The sequence below is a fragment of the Hakea prostrata genome, chromosome 4, assembly GCF_041222555.1.
Source record: "Hakea prostrata isolate BN-2017 chromosome 4, UWA_Hpros_2, whole genome shotgun sequence".
Taxonomy (NCBI): Eukaryota; Viridiplantae; Streptophyta; class Magnoliopsida; order Proteales; family Proteaceae; genus Hakea; species Hakea prostrata.
In genome coordinates this window covers 8,503,127-8,524,555 of record NC_142603.1, presented here as the reverse complement: position 1 = coordinate 8,524,555, position 21,429 = coordinate 8,503,127, and the positions used below count along the sequence as shown (strand labels likewise).

Below are 21,429 nucleotides of genomic sequence, written 5' to 3'. Positions count from 1 at the left end.
GATGCATGGAATTCAAAAGGAATGACATAATAAAAGAGTCATTTGATATCCATTTATCCTGTAAAACACCTGCGGTAGTGGGTTTGATAGTGGTGCCCGTAATGTATCCAACTAGTCCTCTTCCAGCAATAGTCAGGTAAGCAGATCGAGACCAGATCAAGTAATTTGTGCCGTCAAATCTTACCGAAAGAGAATGAAGAGTGGGAAAATATTCGGATCTAGTGGGTGCAGTAGTATCATTTGTGGCTGCCATGTTGAAAGAATTGTCTGCAGTTCTTTAGTCTTCACCCCTTGAAAAAAAACTAAAATGTCGCAGAATGCAATAGCCAAACAATAATATGATCAAATCTCCTTTTTCCCTTCTTCTTCTTTCTTTCTTTCTTTCTTTCTTTCTTTTTTTTTTTCTTTTTTTCTCTTTCTTTCTTTCTTTCTTTCTTTCTTTTTTTTTTTTTTTTTTTTTTTTTTTTTTTTCTAATAGAATCGTAGATTAGAAGAAGAAGAGAAAGAAAAAAAAATAATAATATGGTTCGGTCAAAGAGAACCAAAATATGGTCTAAATTTGGTTTGGGAATTTGAAAAAGAGAAAAATCTGGTTCGGCCAAAGGACTGGTCTGGTTTATTGAAGTGATGGGCTTAAAGGGATTTCATCATTGTCCCTGGCTTAAAACAGATAGGAAATCAAAGAGAGGGACTTAAAACAGATCGCAAATCAAAGAGAGGCAGAGGCGATGGTGAAAGAAAATTATCGAAAATAACTCACAGTCCCTGGAAGCTAGAAGCAGATCGATTCTTTCTCTTCCTTTCTTTTTTTTTCTTTCTTTGGTCGATGGCGGAAGCAATGAGAGAGCAGCACCGATGAGCGATGATGGTAGCAGCAGGGTTCTTGACGATAGCAGCGGCTGTAGCAGCGGTGGTATCAGCAGGGTTCCTCTTCTCTTCTTCTTTCCTTTCCCTCTTTTTTGGTTTTGGAGATCGATAAGTGCAGAAAATTTCTGAATTTGAGTTTCTGCGATAGTTGCAGAAAAAAACCTGCAATGGTTGTAGAAAAAATTCTGCAATTGTTGCAGAAGAAAGAACTCTACGACGGTATTACAATTGCAGAAAATTCCTGCGGTGGGTTTTAATGAAAAAAATTGAAGAATATCAATCGAACTTAGGCTCTGATGCCATGTTGAAATAAATGATTGTAGTAGAATGGCTTATTGATCCATGATCTCAAGCCCTCTATTTATAAATAAGTGGAAAGTAGAATATTACAAGGAATAGAATTTTACATGAATGCAAACACTAATTTAACTCCTATACAAACTCTTATTAGACTCCTAATAGAATCCAACATATGGATAATCACATATAGACCCCTGGAAATATGGATAATTGCATATAGGCCCCTATAAATATGGATACCTACAGATAGACCCCTGTAAAGATGGATAATTTGCATATAGGTCCTTGTTAATCTATGGATTCTTAAAAGAGACCCCTTCATATATATGAATTTACAATTAGAACCCTAGTTTGGTTTGGTCCATGATTTTGGTTCAATGGGCTGTTCATTGGGTTCGGTTCATTGGGTCAATAGGGTGTCAATTGGGTCGGTTCAATAGGGTTTTTAATAGGTGGGTTAGAAAAAGATGGGGTTTTTTTTTCTTCAGGGTAGATTATGTTAGAGATTTGGAAGAGGAAGCAGATGGGGTTTTTTCGAGGTGGGTTCGATTGTTCGAGAGACCGAGAAGAAGGCGATGGAAGAGGAAGGCTCATATTGGGTGGCAGCGGTAGAAATCTCATACAATGGAGGAGATGGTGGTGTAGTTGCAACAATGGAGGAGACAAGTTGCAGCAAGGTTCTTCCCCTCTTTTTTTTCTTTTCTCTCTTCTCTTTTTCTTCCCTAATCTATTTTTGGCTTTGATTCCATGTTGAGACTATCAATTATGGTAGAATGGCTTGAAAATCAATGTGATCTCAAGCCCTCTATTTATAATAAAGTGGAAAGAACACTATTACATAAATACCCTTACTTGGGTAACAAGAAATAGAAGATTATATGAACAAACACTCTAATGGAGTTGAAATCCTAGTAGAACTCAACCACCACTAAATGTGGCAGAGGAGACAGCAGAGCTGATAAGGCGTTGTATATCATAATAAATTTTTTTTGGGTGAATAAAATATATATAAAACGACAACAAGAGGACACAAAAAGAGGAAAGAGGGGGGGGGAACCGATCAAGAAGAGGATTGCAAGGTAGTGGAGTGTCCCCAGGATTTAACAATAAGCTTAGTCCTAGAGTCTGCCACAGGGGGGTGGGGAAGAGACGAAAGCCTAGAAGAGACACCAAAACAGATGACCTTCCAAATCAAGTCTAAGGGGCAAGATTTGGAGGTCCATATCTCCTGAGGTTGCTCTCTCACCACAAGTGGTGGATGGTGGCACCAAAGACTAGCTTTTCCTACTTGGTCACAAATAGAGGAACTCGAAAAGATTCTTAAGAATTTCAATCACTAGCAAAACCTCGAGGGCACCTCGACCAAGGCCAAATAGAGGAGATGGCTAAGGACTTAAGCGAGCGGGAGGAAGGGCAAGAGAAAAAAAGGTGATCTAAGTTCTCTGAATCTTTCCCACTGAAAATGCAAGTAGGGTCAAACAAGATGAACTGGCTATTAGGGGGATTGGGTGGGGAGGGCTAAGTTGAGGGCTCTCCAAAGGGTAAGGGAATGATGAGGGATATGGCCTTTGAATTAGACTAGGGGGCCCAGGGGAGACAGGGAGATGGGGGACGGATGAGGTTCCAAATTGAAGAGGTAGTGAAGGATTTGGTGGGAGAAGGAAGCCATATGGTGATATCAGAAGCAGAGGGCGAGAGGGGAGGAAGGGAATCCCAGACATGCATGAGGTTGGGGTGGGGGAAGGGGGACCAAGAACCATTAAAGATGACTGAAGATAGGATGGTGTCTCTAGCAAACGGGAACCGAGAAGAGAGTACAAAATGCCCATCGGATGCCATAGATCAAGCCAAAAAGAGGTGGAGGATCCAAAAGATACTAGGGTAGTGATAGCTGGCAAGGCCCTAAGACGGAGAAGGAGGAGCTTTCTTCAGACCCAGGAAGGGTTAGAGGGGATAGGGGAGGTCCAGATGGAGTCCAATTTAAGAAGATAGGAGTAGACCCAATAAACTCAGATGGAGTCTTGCTTTGAGGCAATTTTCTAAATGAGTTTCAGAAGGCATGCTATGTTGACATCCATGATGCATTGGATGCCAAGGCCTCCTTCAGAGGTAGGGCAGCAGGTATCGGACCAGCTAATAGGGTGGAGGAATTGGGAGGATTCCCGGCCTTTCTAGAGGAAGGCGCAAAAGAGGGATTCCATGTTGTGGATAGAGGATTTTGGAAGGGAGAAAATTCCACACTAGTAAAGATAGGAAGATTGAAGAACCGATCTAATAAGCACCACCCTACCTGCAAAGGAGAGAAGCTTTCCTTTCCAGAGCTGGAGCTTTTTCCTGATGTGGTCCAACATCGGGGAGCAATGGTGGCGGGTGAGCTTGCCAAGGATGTTTTTATAAATGTATAAGCTATTAAGCAAACATGCATGGTTGGATGGTACAGAAAATATGGTGTTTATGCTACTTGTATCCAAGGTACGAAATCTCGCCCGAGTTCGCTGGTTCGCTACCTGGTGAACCAGGCGAACTGGAAAAATCTCGCGTTGACATATACCCTGCCAAATGTCAGTTCAAAGTGTAAAAAAATATAAAATGTATATAATATATATGACATATCCTGCAAAATGTCAGTGCAAAGTTATAAAAAATAATAAAATAATGACATATCCTGCAAAAAGTTAGTGTAAAGTTTAAAAAAATAAAAAAATAATATATAATAGTCAACTAGTCCAGTCATGTTTACTTTTGGTCATTTTTTAATTTTTTTTTTCAATTCCATGGTTCTACAAGTACCGCGTCTGTGGCTCAAATGCCAACGTAACTCATAGTCAGAGATATGCCAAAATAGTGAAATAACTCATCTTCATCTTCTTCACTTGGGAAGTTCGGTCATCAGTGATGGAAGCAAAAGTGACTTTTATTTTTCAGATCAGAAGAGAAGAGATGATTGTGAGAAGAGACTGTTGATGGCACTCATCTTCTCCTCAAACTTCAAAGAAAAGATTTGGACCTCACCAACGAGCTCAAAACGGAGAAACTAGTATTCGTGCGACGACGAGCAAATACGATCAGAAGAGAAGCAAAAGAGTCAAGTTGGTGAAATATTTCCGTCTCCCATAACATTTCTCAGGTTCAATGGCGATTATCGCCGATATTTCGCTGGTTCGATGACTTTCCGGCGATTTTCTCGCAAGATTGAGTAATTTCCATTTTCGGTGAGTGTTTTGGTTCGCTACTCACCGAACTAGTGAAATTCGCCGAATTTTGCCGAAATGTTTTACCTTATTTGTATCCTTGTTTTGAATCTTTAGATCCTATAGGAAGGGAGAAAGCTCCTCAACAAGCTATTTAAAAGTAAGGGAAGCTCATCCATCGCTTGTGCTTATAAATTATAAAACAAGAATGTCATGTATCTCAGGAGCTAGATCAGTTCCCGATGAACAAGTAAGAATTGCCTCAACAGAAATGGATGGAATTGGACCTAAAAAAGCCATTTAGGTTCGAAGGAAGATAGGATGGCAGCCGCCACTGATTGACAAGAGGGAAAGGAAGAGAAGATGGCAGCCGCCACCAACTCTTCTTAGTCCCACTCTTCTTGTTTCTACTTCTATTGCTCTTGTGGTTTAAGCTTAAATATTGTTGAAAATATGGACTAAGGTTTTCTAATTAGAATAGGATTATGTTTCCTCATAAGTCTAGAGTTTTATTTCTATATTTCCTTTTCCTACTTAGTATAGGACTTAACTAGGTTGTAACTATAAATACCCTATTGGGGTCTTGTGAATATATACTTTTAGAGGAGCAATTCCTCACATTACAACATGGTATCAGAGCAATGTTTTGTTTTTATCTTACGAGGTCGCTGTAGAAATTTTTTTTGAAGTCGCTATTCATGTGTTTGTTTTCTTTTCGGGTATCCTAGAACTGTATATTAGGTGATTAAGTGCATGTCTAGGAAAATTTTGTCTAAGGAGTCTGGTATTTAAGTGGACCGATTGTGTTCCTCTAGTCTTTCTTGGAAATTTCCTAGTGTACTTTGATTCAACAATATACCAATTGGAGGTATATTGAGGAGATACTTTTCACGTGAATTAGTGGGAGTAATTTTGAAAATATTTCAGGGACTTTTTCGTAATTTTGAAAAAGTTAAGGGATTTTTTTGGCAATTTGCAACAGTTTTAGGGACTTTTTCGTAAAATTTGAAAAAGTTCAGGGACTTTTTTAATTTCTCCTTGCAATTATGGTTGATCCCATATCTCCTTTATCTGGTACATCTGAAGAGTCTCCCATGTGTTTCATTCATAAGGATTGTGAGTTTTCTCCGCTTCAGATAACCACTGTGAAACTTAATGGGACAAATTATCTTAGATGGTTTCGTTCAGTTTCCCTAACTGTTGGTGCTCGTGGTCTTACTGGCCATCTTGATGGGACTTCTACAAAACTTTCCACACCTGGTCTGCAACTTTCCAAGTGGTATACAAATGAATGCTTGATCATGGGTTTTCTCATCAACTCCATTGAATCTAGCATAGCAGAGAGTAATCTCCTCCTTCCTGATGCGGCAACTATTTGGAAAGTTACATACTCCAGAGTTGGCAATGATGCACTGTGCTTTGAAATTAGACGGAAAATCAATCAGTTACAGCAGAAGGACCTTCCTCTTTCTCAGTACTATAACACTCTTCAAGGATATTACCAGGCTTTAGATTTCTATGGGAAGTTTACACCGAAGAATGCTGAAGATGCTATTGCCTACCAACAATGGGAAGATAAACAGAGAGTTTATGATTTTTTGGCAAGATTGAATATAGAATTTGATCAAATTCGCGCATAGATCCTTTCAAGAGAGACTTTCCCTTCTCTAGCTCAAGCCTATGCCATGGTAGATACCGAGGACAGTCGAAGGACAGCTATGGTACATACTCAAACATCTGATAGATTTGCATTGGTGGTTGGTTATGGCAATAATAAATCTAGTTCTGGTAATTTTCGCCCTCCAGTAAAGTGCGAGTATTGTGGAAAAGAACGTCATACAAAGGACAAGTGTTGGAAGTTGCATGGACGTCCAACAAATTCCCGTCTAGGAGGTAGAAATGGAATCAAGGGCAGCAATCAAACATCTGCAAATCAAGCCAGTTCTGACACCCTGAGTACTCCAACACCTCTTTCCTCAAATGAGCTCCAACACCTTCGCCAATTGATGTCCAGACTTGACTCATCTTCTCTAGTATAGACTTCCAGTACGAGTATAGCCTTTGTCATTGATCCCTCTGTTGATCCACAAATCCCCACATGTATTTTTGGTTGTCACAATGTCAATTTGACTTATCCCTCCTGGGTAATCGACTTTGGGGCAACCGAGCATATGATAGACTCATTTACTTTGTTTCATACTTATTCATCTGTCCCTATTTCTCAGGATGTTCGAATGGCTGATGGGTCTCTCTCCCCTATCTCTGGGAAAGGATCTATTATCTGTTCGCCTTCTCTTACCTTATCTAATGTCATGCATGTTCCTAAGTTTTCGGCTAATCTTTTATCTATTAGTAGCCTTACTCGTGATATGAACTGCAAAATAACTTTCTTTCCTTCTCATTGTGTGTTTCAGGACCTGGAAACAAGGCTTACGATTGGCAGTGGTAGACAGAAAGGGGGGCTCTACTTAATGGATGGGTCCCCATCAACTTTTTCTACGATCTCTAGTTCCACCTTCCCTGCACTTTTTACCTTATTACAGTGGCATAGTCGTCTTGGACACGTTCCTTTACCTATTTTGTCCAAATTATTTCCTGATCTAATTAAAAGGTGCAATTTAAATGATTTTTATTCTGAGGCATGTATTTTGGCCAAACAGACCAGGCATCTTTACCCTATTTCAGATAATCGTAGTAAAATTCCTTTTTCAGTCATTCACTCTGATGTGTGGGGTCCTTCTCTGACCGTGTCTGTATCTGGTTATAGATGGTTTGTTACTTTTATCGACTGTTGTACTAGGACCACATGGGTTTACTTCATAAAAAAATTGACGTTTTCTCGTGCTTTCAAAATTTTCATAATATGATTAGGACTCAGTTTGGGGCGACAATCAAAATCCTTCATACGGATAACGGAACTGAGTACTTGGGTGGCGCATTCCCTTCCTACTTAGCAAACCATGGCATCATATACCAAACTAGTTGCGTCAACACTCCACCTCAAAATGGGGTTGCCAAACGCAAGAATAGACATCTACTTGAGGTAGCACGTTCCCTTATGTTTTCTATGCATGTGCCTCTTCGGTTTTGGGGTGAAGCCGTTCTTACTGCGGCATATCTAATTAACCGAATGCTTTCCCGAGTCTTAGACCAACGCTGTCCCCTTGAGGTTCTTTTAGGTACAGCAGTCTTTACAGTCTCACCTAAGGTATTTGGATGTGTTGCCTTTGTTTGGAACCACCATGTTCATGGAAAGTTAGATCCTCGTGGGTTAAAGTGCATTCTCTTGGGTTATCCTCCTACACAGAAGGGGTATAAGTGCTATCATCCTAGTTCTCGTCGTTTTTTTGTCTCTATGGATGTTGTGTTCCAGGAACAAATTCCCTTTTTTCCCCTACACCTCTTCAGGGGGAGAGTTTTAGTGAAGAGGTTCTAATGTTGATTCCTCCTTTCGATATTTCTCCTGAGATTCCTACAGATGATCCTCCTTTGGAAAATGGAATGACCGGACAAGAACAGCTGGTGGATGATATACAGGGGGAGACTAGACCTCTGAAGACCTATAAAAAAAAGCAACAAGTGACCCCTTCTGAACCAAGCCAGTCAAAAGCTTTGGTTCCTAGCCCTGAACAATCCGTTCCTCCAGGTGAGTCTTTCTTTGACCCTTCTTCTAATCCTACTTTAGACTTACCAATTGCATTAAGGAAGCAGCCTCGAACTTGCACCAAACATCCTATTTCCAATTATGTTTCATATCAGTCTCTATCTCCAGATTTTCAAAGTTTTATTTCCTCTTTGTCCTCTACTTCTATTCCTAACACTTGGCAGGAGGCATTATCTCACTCAAACTGGAAAGAAGCTATGGATGAGGAAGTGCAAGCTCTGAAAAAAAAACAAAACGTGGGACTTGGTGACTTTGCCCATAGGAAAGTAGACTATTGGGTGCAAATGGGTGTTTGTGATCAAGTACGAGGTAGATGGGACTGTTGAAAGGTACAAGGTAAGATTGGTGGCCAAAGGTTTCACTCAGACTTATGGCGTTAACTACCTGGAGACATTTGCCCTTGTTGCCAAGATGAATACAATTCGTACTATTATTTCATGTGCAATTAATAAAGGGTGGAGTTTACAACAATTAGACGTGAAGAATGCATTTTTGCATGGAGAACTCCAAGAAGAGGTATATATGGATATACCACCCGGGTATTCTACTACAGAGGCTTATAGGAAAGTGTGCAAGTTAAAGAGGGCTTTATATGGGCTGAAGCAATCTCCAAGAGCGTGGTTTGGAAGGTTCCATAAGGCAATGATATCTAATGGCTATAAGCAGAGCAATGCAGACCACACTTTGTTTATTAAAAGAGATGGTTGCCACACTACTATACTTTTAGTATATGTGGATGATATTGTGATCACAGGCAGTAGTGAGGATGAGATTTCAGCATTAAAGACTTTTTTGGGAACTGAATTTTAGATCAAAGATATGGGAAAACTAAGATATTTCCTAGGTTTAGAGTTAGCATATTCTACTAGTGGTGTATCTTTATCCCAGAGGAAGTATACATTGGATCTTCTTGAGGAAATTGGAATGCTAGGATGTAAGCTGCCTGAGACTCCTATTGAGCCTAACCTACACTTGAAGGCAAAGGAAGGAGAACCAGCTGACAAGATAAGGTATCAAAAATTAGTGGGAAAGTTGATCTATCTATCTCACACTAGACCCTGACATCACATTTGCAGTTAATCTTGTTAGCCAGTATATGCATGATCCCTATTCCTCACATTTGGATGCAGTGTATCGGATTTTGAGATACTTGAAGACTATTCCAGGAAAAGGAATTTTAATTTCAGCTCATGGACATTTGAAGATTAAGGCATATACAGATGCAGATTGGGCAGGATGTCCAGATGTCAGGAGGTCTACCTCTGGGAATTGTGTATATGTGGGAGGTAACCTTATGACTTGGAGAAATAAGAAACAGGCTGTAGTTGCGCGGTCCAGTGCCGAGGCCGAGTTTAGGGCGATTGCTTAAGGCATTTGTGAGGTACTATGGCTTAAAGGGCTGCTTCAAGAGGTTGGGACAGATTTGGAAGTTCCTAAACAATTATACTCAGATAGTAAGTCAGCAATCAACATAGCTCATAACCCAGTACAACATGATAGGACTAAGCATGTGGAGATTGACAGACATTTCATCAAAGAGAAGCTTGAAGCTGGGCTGATCCATATCACCTTTGTTACTTCAAACGAGCAACGGGTTGATGTGCTCACAAGGAGCTTGAGCACGAAGATATTAAATTACATTATGAGCAAGTTAGGCATGATAAATATTTATGCTCAAACTTGAGGGGGAGTGTTGAAAACATGGACTAAGGTTTCCTAATTAGAATAGGATTATGTTTCTTCATAAGTCTAGAGTTTTATTTCTATATTTCCTTTTCCTACTTAGTATAGGACTTAACTAGGTTGTAACTATAAATACCCTATTGGGGTCTTGTGAATATATATACTTTTAGAGGAGCAATTCCTCACATTACAACAATATGCTTGCTAGACTTCCATGCTACTGTACTTTTTACAAAGTAGTTTATATATATCTACCATGTCAATTGATGCCAACATTACCATTATGGAAAAGAAACACTACCTAATCCTTTTTCTGTGGAACCAAGCCAAGCCTTTTCCACGTTCCCTCACTATGTCACCTTGACACTTGTCCCTCATCATCGTTAGTGCGTATGTGTGGTTATAAATGAAGGTGCTAACTTGTCGGGCTCTCTCCACGGTCTTCTTCACAAGCTTGACCTTCCCCCATGTTCTTTAGCATTAGGTCAATGCAGTGAGCAGCACATAAAGTCCAAAAGAGCGTACATCTGTCCATCAAAGCATTAATACAAAACCATAAAGTGTATATGTAATGTAATATATGTATTTAAAAATGAAAATTAGTAATAGAAGAATAAGCATGTTTTGATACTTGGGGTTCTCTTGCATCTTCAACTCATCTTTCTTTTAGTTAGAGCCATTATCAGTCACAATTTGGATCACATTCTCCACTCCAACCTCTTTCACCACTTGCTTTAATAATTTGTAAATGTATTTTGCATCCTTCTTCTCATTGGATGCATCTACTGACTTAAGGAACACTGTCTTCCCATCACAATTCAACATGAAATTGATGATAAACTATCTAGTGGAATTGGTCCAACCATCAACCATCATAGTCACTCCCTAATAAGCCCACACGGGCTTTAATCCATTAATGTACTCATTCAAGTCCTGTTTATGCTTAGGCCAATAGACATTATATATCTTATGTGGGGTGGGCCCTTGTACACCACTCCCAGCCCTGCCTATCTCCTCAATTATATCGCTATAGTAGGGACCTTGGATTGTATATGCTGGAATACTATGGTACATAACCCATTTGGAGAAAGCCATCCCCCCTTTCTCCTTCACACTCCCCCACAAGTGCTTTAACTTTCTTTGTTCGTGCTTAGGCCTCCTAAGTAGGGCCAGATCATTATGAAGAATCTCAAGACCCGGATCTATAGGATGTGCTGATGAAGCTCGACCCCTTGTTGGGGCCCGTGGGATAGGAATCTCCTCCCTCACACTCTGATTCCTCCTTATAGGGACTTGGGAGCTTTGTGTGCCTCCCATACCTGTTGGCTCTCTAAAGGACCCACAACCCATATCCTTTACTGGCTCCTCATGTCATCAACCCTCGCCTGCTCCCTGTTCATCCTCATCGCCCTCCTAATCTCTATGGACTCTGGTTAGGGTCACATCCATACTCTATTGGCTTCTCTAAATCAAAATCATGCTCTCCTGGCTCTGGAAGGTCATCTATGCATGCATCCTCGAACTCCTCCCTTTGTGTTCTTTTCTCCTTACTCTTTTGCTTTCCCCCAGCCAAGTATGAGGGCATTGCCTTCTTGGCCTTTGAGGGCACCCTTTGACATCCTACTACATCCCTATTTCCCTAGCTAGATGCATCTTTAGTCTAATGGCCCCACCTCCTCCTATTTGTTTTTTGTAGTAATTAAACTCACTCTTCTACCTATCAGTTGTCAGTGGCCTCTCGTATTGCCAAGCTAGGTCTGACATTTTTGAAAGAGAGTGCCTGATACAAGAAATACACACTAAGTTTTTTAAAGCTCCATAATATGCTCCAAAAATGACATACATGCTTCTAATATGGAGCAACTTTTTTTAAATATAAAACAAAGATTAATTAGTATTTTTTAATATCTAAATAATTTAAAAATATATAAATACACACTAAATATCTTAAAAAGCTCCACAACATGCTCCAAAAATTACATTCATGCTTCCATTAATACTTTCCTATTTTTAATTTAAAATAGAAATTAATTAGCCTTTATTTGATATTTAAATATTTTTAAATTTATTTAAATGTCTTTCTAATAATAAAAATAAATAATTAAAAACAAAAATTTTGATTAAAAATCATAGCGATATGGTGACTCACATACATTAATTTGAAGCTTATACATCTATTATAAAAGTATACTTGTACATTTTTAGCAATATATATATAGTTTACAAAAGAATTTTTAATAACAGAAAAATACAAAAATATTAGGAAGAACAAAAAATTATTTTTGACACCTCAAAGTCTAGATCAACACTCTAGACTATACATACTTTAATTTGACAACAATCCTAAGTTGATTTGAGCTATAAACAAAACAAAATAAAAAAAAATGGAGAACTTTGTTACCTTGTTCGATTCCTAACATCCCAACAATGGAGGAGCAAGATTGGAAAAGGAATGCAAAGCAGTTGCTAAATGAGGTGTAATGAGGGTAGAATGCAAGAGAAATGAGAAAAATGGAGTTTAGGGTTGAAATCTCCACTTGCGGTATCGCTTGAAACTGGCGGAATCGATATGAAATTTCGTATGGTTTCGACCAAAATTTCATATCGTTTTGGACGAAACAAACCACTTCGACTGATGTGCAGACCCAATGGAGTTTCTGGGGTTTCCAAGGGCATGTGGAGAATTTGGTTTACACCCCCTAAGGAGTGAGCTAATTTCCCCTTCGGCCATGTGGTTGGTTTCCTAAAATGCCCTGACTTCATTTTCCATGCAATCAATGTGCCACTTTCCATAAATAAAGACATGGAATTATAGCGAAGTTTCTTCAGCAGTCTTGAGTCTTCAATAGGTGCTTGCATGTGGCGAAGTCCATTTCTTAGTCTTCAAGGCCTTTGGTCCTCATAGATTTGGAATCTGTTTTTTTGGGACAGCTTCTATGCAAAATACACCCTCTACTTGAGTATGGATGTTTGTGTATGACTATGCTTATCTTAAATACATAAGTAGATGGTTAGTGCATGGATATATGTGTTTGTTATAATCAAAAGACCTTAGATGGGTCAATTCGCAAGTCAATATCCTAGGGGTAGTTAGGTTGATTCCCCAACAAATACCAATTTGTTTTCTTTTCTAGAATGATAGTCCTATGGAGCAAAGTCCATGTTTACATGTTGATTCAGTTGCTCTAAAATTTATATTGTTGCAGGGAGTTTTAAATCTGCGGGTTCCTCTGGAGCACTCTGTGAAAGTCAGTGATTGTAAACATCTAATTAAGACATTGGTTGTTGGTAATGATAACATTTTCTTTGGCTCCCCATTCCATACTATTGATTTCTTATTTTTAAATCAAATTCTAATATGAAACGTTGGCTACAGATTTTCATGACTAACTATAAAAATCACTGCTTCAGGAACAAAGACAATAATTTGGAGCATCACTTATTGTCATTTATCACGTACACAGGTTTGCAATTGTCTAATTGTGCAGTTCCAGATGTGCAGACATCTACTTCATAATCTCCCATAGCACTTCTCTTGCTTCAGGTTTCACAATCAGCACATGGAGCACATCATCAAATGCAGGTCTCCCCATCATCAAACTTGCCAGTTCCTCAAGCGTTTAAGGGGATGAGAGAAGATGAGGTACTAACAACAATCTTATGGCTTCCATCTGTATATATTGTAGACATTACTCCGTAAATCTTTCTTTGGTAGGTTTTGATGGCCTCTGGTGTCCTGACAAGTGGTGTCCAATGCTTAGCCCTCTTCAAAGGGAAAAACGAAGAAAAGGAGTTGCTTCACCTTTTTTCTCAAATTTTATCTATCATGGAGCCACAAAATCTTATGGATGTGTTTTATCTGTGCATGCCTGAACTTTTTGAGTGCATGATCAGAAACTGTCATCTGCTTCAGATATTTGCAATCCTTCTGCGATTGCCAAAGGTTTTTCGGCACTTTGCAGATGTTTTGATCAATTTTCTTGTCGGTAGCAAGCTTGATTTTCTGAAACATCCAGATACACCAGCAGCAAAACTTGTGTTGCATCTTTTTGGGTTGTTATTTGGCGCTGTTTCTAAGGCACCTTCAGATTGTGAACAAATTCTACAACCTCATGTGCCTGTTATCGTGGAGGTTTGCATGAAGAATGCTGTTCAAGTTGAAAGGCCACTTGGTTATATGCAACTTCTTCGTAAAGTTTTCCGTGCACTTGCAGGGGGGGAATTTGAACTTTTGTTGCGAGACCTGATTCCTACACTGCAACCCTGCCTAAGTATGTTACTAGCTATGGTAGATGGGCCTACTGGGGAAGACATGAGGGACCTTGTGCTGGAGCTTTGCTTAATTTTGCCAGGCCGTCTAAGTTCTTTGTTGCCTTACCTTCATCTTCTTATGAAGCCTTTGATTTTGACTCTAAAAGGAAGCAATGACCTTGTAAGCTTAGGTCTAAAGACACTTGAGAATTGGATCGATAGATTAATTCCTGATTTCTTGGAAATGATTATGGCAAATGTCATGTCGGAAGTGATCTTAGCTTTATGGTCACACTTGAGGCCAGCACCCTATCCTTGGGGTGCCAAAGCTCTGCAACTTCTTGGCAAACTTGGTGGCTTGAATAGACGTTTTCTCAAAGAACCCATTGCACTAGAGTGTAAAGAGAACCCTGAGCATGGGCTTCGACTTGTTTTTACATTTGAGCCATCAACTCCATTTTTAATACCTTTGGATCGTTGTATATATCCAGCTGTAGCTGCTGTCATGCAGAAGACTCCTGGCATGGATGCCTTTCACAGAAGGCATGCTCTAAAGTTCCTCCGTGTGTGCTTGTCTTCTCAACTGAACTTGCAAGGTAATGTTATTGGGGAGAGGGTCACACCTGGGCAGTTGTCAACGTTACTAGTTTCTTCTGCAGATCCTTCCTGGGACTGGGCTGAGGCATCAGAACTTAAGGTCCGTTTCAATTGATCAATAGATATGATGTCAGTCTGTACTATTATTTGTCTGTGTAAGTTTTTTGTTCTTTCAGTTTACTAGCACCTTGTATTCTATATGTTCTGAAGTTTTGGTGTAGTGGCTGCAGTTATCATCCCCGAATTTCTAGAGTGAATATTGTTAACAAATACTATGTAAGGGAAGAAACATAACCCTTGTGTACCATGTGGGTCCACTCGGGTTATGACCCACAGCCTTGACTCATGTGAATCACATATGGTTTTTAAACTTTCTATTTTCTGCACCTTATTGTTATGTAGTTTGACTAGCAAGCTACACTTAGGGAGATTAATTTCCTTTTCCATTATATTGATTATTGAGTGTAACAAGTATCCTAGATCTGGATTCTTTCAGCTTTTGATGAAACAGCACTTGAGGGGGAGAGCTATCCCACGCAACTTTCCCTCTGCCTCATCTTCTTCTCCTTCACCTCTGGTTCTGCTTTTTCGTTGGCTCTGGTTTCATAAAACTGACAAATATATGTACTTCTGCAATTGATTTTTCTGTCTCTGTTTATTAAAACTACTCTTGCTTTAACACGTCTGCATACATGACACATGGGATAATGCACCACACATACATAAATGTACAGTTTGGAGGCTTATAGTTTTCTCTCTGAATTGTATCACATGGTACATCTTGTGTAATGCTTTTGGCTAATGCAATGATAGCAGACTGCTTAGCCACTCAGCTGTTGCACCAAACCCAAATGGGTAACCAATCATAGTTGTCAAGGTGGCCCATGGTGGTTGAGGGCACCAAGTTGACAACGTTCCTGCCGAAGCACTGATGCCCAAATGTTAATTTTTAATGCACCAATAGAAAGAAAAGGGGTAAGCATGATGTAACCAGGGTCAGCAGGCCCGAAATAGCCTGAAAATTGGTCCCAAAACAGCTCCCAGGCCATGCGGCACCCGGGGCTGGCCTTCTGTCCTAAGGGGTATTTTGGTCATTTTCACACCCCTTCTTTGGGTTTCATGAATCCAGTTTGATTCCTTATGCTGTCAAGAGTCAGGATCTACTTTTATTTCTTTAGTTGATTAGTTGATTATGTCATGGTCAAGTTATTGAAGAGTTTTAGTCTGTGGGAGCTCTAGTTGGAATCTGTTTTCATAGGAATCCTTATGGATAATTATTTTATTTTTAAATCTTTAGAAAGTTCTAATCCAAGTTTTTTTTTTTTTTTTTTGGGATGAATAAATAATTAAATTACTGAAAGCAACAACAAGAGCTCATATACAAAAAGGGGGAAAGAGAGGGGGGGGGGAAGACCAGTCAAGGAAGGGATTGGATAGATGATGTGAGACTCCAAGAACTAACAATCAGCCTATTTCTTGGAGAGTCAACAATGGGGGGATGGGGAAGAGAGAGAAGTCTCCAAGAAACATCAAAATAGATGGCATTCCAAATCATGTCTCAAGATCGGGATTTGGAAGTCCATCTTCTCAAGTTACGCTCCCACCAAAGATGGTGGATAGTGGCGGCAAAGACAAGCTTACCCACTTGGTCGCGCATAGTGGCACCGGCATAGCTTCTTAGTATCCACTTCCAATCTCGGGAAAAGCCAAAAGAACTTTGCCATTGGGGCCAAATGGAAGCCAAGGCTAAGGTCCAAACAGAGCGGGAGAGCAGGCAACAAAAAAAATAGGTGGTCAAGGTCCTCTCAACTATTCCAACAAAGGGTACAGTTGGGGCTGACAGGGATGTGGCAGCTAATGAGGAATGCTTGGGTTGACAGAGCGTGGTTAAGGGCTCTCCAAAGGGTGAGTGGTGAGGGATGTGGGCTTTGAACTAGACAAGGGGGCCCAGGGGACAGGGGGAGGGGGTTTTGAGGAGGTTCCAAGCCGAAGCAGTAGTAAAGGATGTGGTATGGGCCAAATAATACGGTCATTTGCATGGGATGAAAGGGGGGGGGGGGACCAAGAGCCATTAGAGATTAAGGAGGAGAGGGGGATGGATTTTGGGATACGGGAGTCATAGACAATTCTAGGGCCAAGGAGAGTGAACAAAATACCCATCAGATGCCAGGGGTCAAGCCAAAGGAAGTGGTGGAACTAGAAGAAACGACGACATAAATGGCGGAAAGAGCATGACCACGGAGAAGCAATAGCTTTCTCCAGATCCAAGAGGGGTTAGAGGGGAGCGGGATGGTCCAATGGAACCAGATTTAAGGAGATTGGAATAGACCTAGGAGACCCAAATGGAATCACGTTTGGAGGCGATCCTCCATATGAGTTTCATGAGGCAAGCCAGATTCATATTAGTTGTTGATTTGTAAAGGGAATCCCAATCAAAACTAGATTCCCTAATGAGTCCAAATTTGTTAGTTGATTAGTTGAGTCCAAGTGTCTTTCTTTCTTTGTTGGCTATTTAAAGGCAACATACCCAGCATTACAATTTGGACTGGATTGATAAAATTGAACATTGAAGGAATTGGAGTTGTTGGTTCCAACTTCCAGTTATGGCTGAGTGTGCATTTTCTGCAACTTGTCTTCAATCTTCTTCAACCTCAAGAGCCTGTGACGGCCTAACAGCCTTCCCTACAGCAGAAAGAGTGTATCAGTCCACTCCCCTAACAAGTATGTGAGGACCCAGCCCCCTCCCTAAGCCCTGTGTAACCACCCCACTCCTCTTTTCCCCTTGCAGCAGCAAGCCCTCTTCCTTCCCTCTTGTTCCCTTCCGCCTGCAACCCTATCTCAGATATTCCCCCTTTTCCTTCCTTCTGTTTCCCTTCTCGATCTTGTGGCAGTTAGGAAATTCAAGAAGGAAAAAGTGAGAAAGAAAAGAAAGAGGGAAAAAAGAGGAAAGAAGATTCAGGAATTCAAGAATCTGTTAAGGCCCTAGGATGATGACAAGTGGAAGAAAGAGAGTGGGGGGAGAGTTACAATACTTAATACATGGTGGGTTATTAATAGAGGGGAATTGAGAGGAGAGGTTATCAATTATTCTATTGAGGTTTGGGGCAGCCTTTGTCTGTGGGCAGCATTGTGTGAATGCTGTAGGGGGTGACTGGCACCATCAAAACCAATGTTATCTTTTATTATGATTGTTTTTTGTTATTCCAGTAATAGAACCTTGTTAATTTTCATATTTGACATGCGGGTTACTAACAATTGGTATTAGAGCGTGTTCCGATCCGTGGGATCCAAGTGTGAGGAGTAGGGACCATGCATATGCTGTCCTACAAGACTAACTGCAAATGTGATTTCTAGTCTAGTATGGGATAAGTAGATCAACTTGCCCACCAACTTTTGATAGCTTGTCTTGTCCACCGGCTCTCCTTCTTTTGCCTTCAAGTGTAGGTTAAGCTCAATAGGAGTCTATGCTGGTTTACACCTTAACATTCTAGTTTCTTCTAGTAGGTCTAGAGTATACTTCCTTTGAGAAAGGGAGACACCATTGGCTGAATATACCAACTCCAATCCTAAGGTGTACCTAAGCTTCCCCATGTCCTCGATTTCAAATTCAGTTCCCAGAAATCTCTTCAAGGCTGAAGTCTCCTCTTCACTGCTATCTGTGATCACAATATGATCCATATAGACTAGACGTATAGTGGTATGAGAATTTTCTCTCTTGATGAACAAGGTGCTACCTACCTCCGCTTGTAGCCATAGGAAACCATGGCTTTATGAAATCTCCCAATCCAAGCCCTTGGTGATTGCTTCAGCCAATATAAAGCTCTTTTTAACTTGCACATTTTCCCATGAGTCTCAGTGGTAGCATATCTAGATGGCGCATCTATGTAGATGTCCTTTTGAAGTTCCCCATGTTGGAAAGCATTCTTCATATCTAGTTGCTGCAGGCTCCAACTCTTATTTATTGCACATGAGAGAACAACTTGAACTGTATTCATCTTGGTAATTGGGAAAAAATTTCCTAGTACTTTATCCTATAGGTCTGAGTAAAGCCCTTGGCTTGCCAATCTTACCTTGTATCTCTCCATGGTCCCATCTCCTTGTGCTTGATGACAAACACCCATTTGCATCCAACAGTTTGCTTTCCTAAAGGCAATGACACTATTTCCCATGTCCTTTTTTTCTAGAGCTCGCATTTCCTCATGCATTGCTTCCTTCCAGTTTGAGTGAGACGATACTTCCTATCATGTGTTAGGAAAAGAAGTAGAAGTGAAAGAGGAAATAAAGCTTTTAAACTCAGGGGATACGGGCTGATATGAAACAAAGTTGGAAGTAGGATGTTTGGTGCATGTGCATGGCTGCTTTCTTAATGTAATTGGTAAGTCCAAAGTGGGATCAATAGATGGTTCAGAAAGAGACTCACTAGGAGCTGTTTCCTTAGAAAAAGGAGCTAGAGCTTCCAATTGGCTCCGTACAAAAGGGGATCTTCTCTCATGAATTGCCTTTGATAAGTCTTTAGAGTTCGTTGCTCCTCTTGCATATTAGTATTTTGATCCACCAATTGTTGTTGTCCAGTCACTCCATCTTCCAAAGGAGGATTATTAGCAGGAGTGTCAAGGGAAATACCTAAAGGAGGAATAAGAACTAGAACCTTTCACTAATACTCTCCCCCTGAAGAGGTCTCAGATCACAGGGAACTTGCTCCTAGAATACAACATCCATAGAAACAAAGAAGCGATGAGGCGGAGGGTGATAACTCTTATAACCTTTGTGTAGTAGGATAACAAAAAAAAAGTACACTATAACCCACGTGGATCCAACTTTTCAGAAATATGGTGGTTTTAGGCAAAGGCAACAATACCCAAAACTTAGGGGGTTACAGTAAAGGCTGTTATTCTTAAAGAAAAACTTCAAGTGGATAACGTTGTTGCAAAATTCGTGTAGGCATTTGGTTGAGCTGCAGTGAGGACCACATCCCTTCAGAACCAAGGAGGTACATTCATAGTAGACATCAGGGAACATGCCACCTTAAGAAGATGTCTAATCTTGTGTTTGGCAACTCCATTTTAAGAAGAGGTGTTGATACAACTGGTCTGGTGTATAATGCCATTGTTAGCTAGGTAAAGACAGAAATGCCCCACCCAAATACTCAGTCCCATTATCTGTATGGAGAACTTTTATTGTGGCCCCAAATTGTGTGCTAACCATATTATGAAAAATCTAAAAACATGAAAAAACATCACTCTTTTGGTGAAGTAAGTTGATCCATGTGGTTTAGGCGTAACCAAGGAAAAAATATCGATCGATATGAGAATTTCGACTTTGAAAAAGGTCAAAATTTCCATGTTTCAGTCGAAATTTCGACCAAAACTGGATACTTTTTATCTGACTCTTGAAAAGTCAATTTTGAGCCTCAAATGCACTCAAATTGATTTGGATTTTTGCATACTACCTATTTCAAGCATAATAAACACTATAGAACTACTAGTTTACTAAAAAACTACTGAAAATGTAACATCCAACATTCCAAGTATATAGTACATGAATCAAAGAAGAAGCGAGAATTTTATTCTCATAGATTATGGATTGAAATACATTCGATGGCAGTTGTGGTACTTTTTCAACAAAGAACCCTTCCTTAGTGGATGGTACAGCGTTGGAGAGGGTTACAGGGCTATTTGGAGAATATTCAATGGAAGATTTTTAATTACTACAGGAAAACTAACATGGTTGCTAATTATTTGGCCAAGTTATCAGCAAGGATGTCATCCTCAGAAGTTGATACTTAGTGGACTAATTCAATGGTTAGAGAACTCAAGTGGGACACCTTGGGTAGGCCTAGATTTATGTTCTAAGGCTTTAAATATATGATTTTTTGGGTGCAGTGCTAGTGGAGTTTGTTTTCTCTATAGTTTATCTATTTTATTGAGAGCATAACCAATGACGTAGGTGTAGTGGGTGTAACTAATGTTGTTGGCCGAGAGTCTTTAGTTCTTTGTGTAACATGGAGTAATTACTGTATACATAATTTAGTAAATAATTTTTAATAACAGAAAAATAAAAAAATAGTAGGAAGAATAAAAAATTATTTTGACACTACAAATTCATAAATCAACACTCTAAAGTAAACATACATAAATTTGGAAGCAATCTAACATGATTTAAGGCACAAATGAAACAAAAATAAAAAAATGAGGAAGTTGGTTACTCACCTTGCAAGATTTGAGAAAATGCACAAATGGAGGAGCAAATCAAGTGTTTAAAGGAAATGGAATACTAGAAATTAGGTGTAGAAGGGGATGAAACCAAGAGAAATCACCAAAAATTTCCAAAGGAGGTCAAAATGCAGAGGGCGATATCGCTCGGTAGGTCGAAATAGTGTCAATAGGTCGAAAAGTTGCTCGGTTTGGACACTTTATAAGCTGCGCAGGTAACATTTCGGCCCGATATTTCGACTCGTATCGACCGATATATCGGTCGATACGAAACGATATGGATACTTTCTGTTCCTACTACTACATTTCGTTTCGATTTCAAAATATGCAGACATATCAATCAATATTTCGACCATATCAATCGATTTTTGTTCCATGGGCGTAACAATCAATAGGGCAACAAGCTGCCTTTGGCAAGATATAGAAACAGTTCGAGAAGGACTCCACATATTAGAGTAAATAACAGAAAAATGAACGTTACTACGAGTATTTGAAATTGGGTAAGCGTGTTTAGTTTGCTTTGCTAAAATACAAGTATCACAATGAAAATCATTTAAATTGCAACATTTGACCAAAACAGGAGACAACTTAGATAAAACAGGTAAAGGAATGTACCTAAACGTCGATTCCACTGTAACAAAGTAAAAAGTGCAAGAGAAGTGAA

The 21,429-nt window shown here is 39.8% G+C and overlaps 1 protein-coding gene across 1 annotated transcript in view; it reads left to right on the top strand.

The window, feature by feature from the left end:
- The window catches only part of LOC149017611 (uncharacterized), an 81,707-nt gene that overhangs the window by 39,024 nt on the left and 21,254 nt on the right, over nucleotides 1-21,429 (top strand). The window contains exons 10-13 of the mRNA XM_089153023.1: nucleotides 12,912-12,993; nucleotides 13,117-13,169; nucleotides 13,250-13,348; nucleotides 13,421-14,653. Coding sequence (XP_089009149.1) covers nucleotides 12,912-12,993; nucleotides 13,117-13,169; nucleotides 13,250-13,348; nucleotides 13,421-14,653 — 1,467 coding nt within the window. The remainder of the gene's footprint in view (nucleotides 1-12,911; nucleotides 12,994-13,116; nucleotides 13,170-13,249; nucleotides 13,349-13,420; nucleotides 14,654-21,429) is intronic.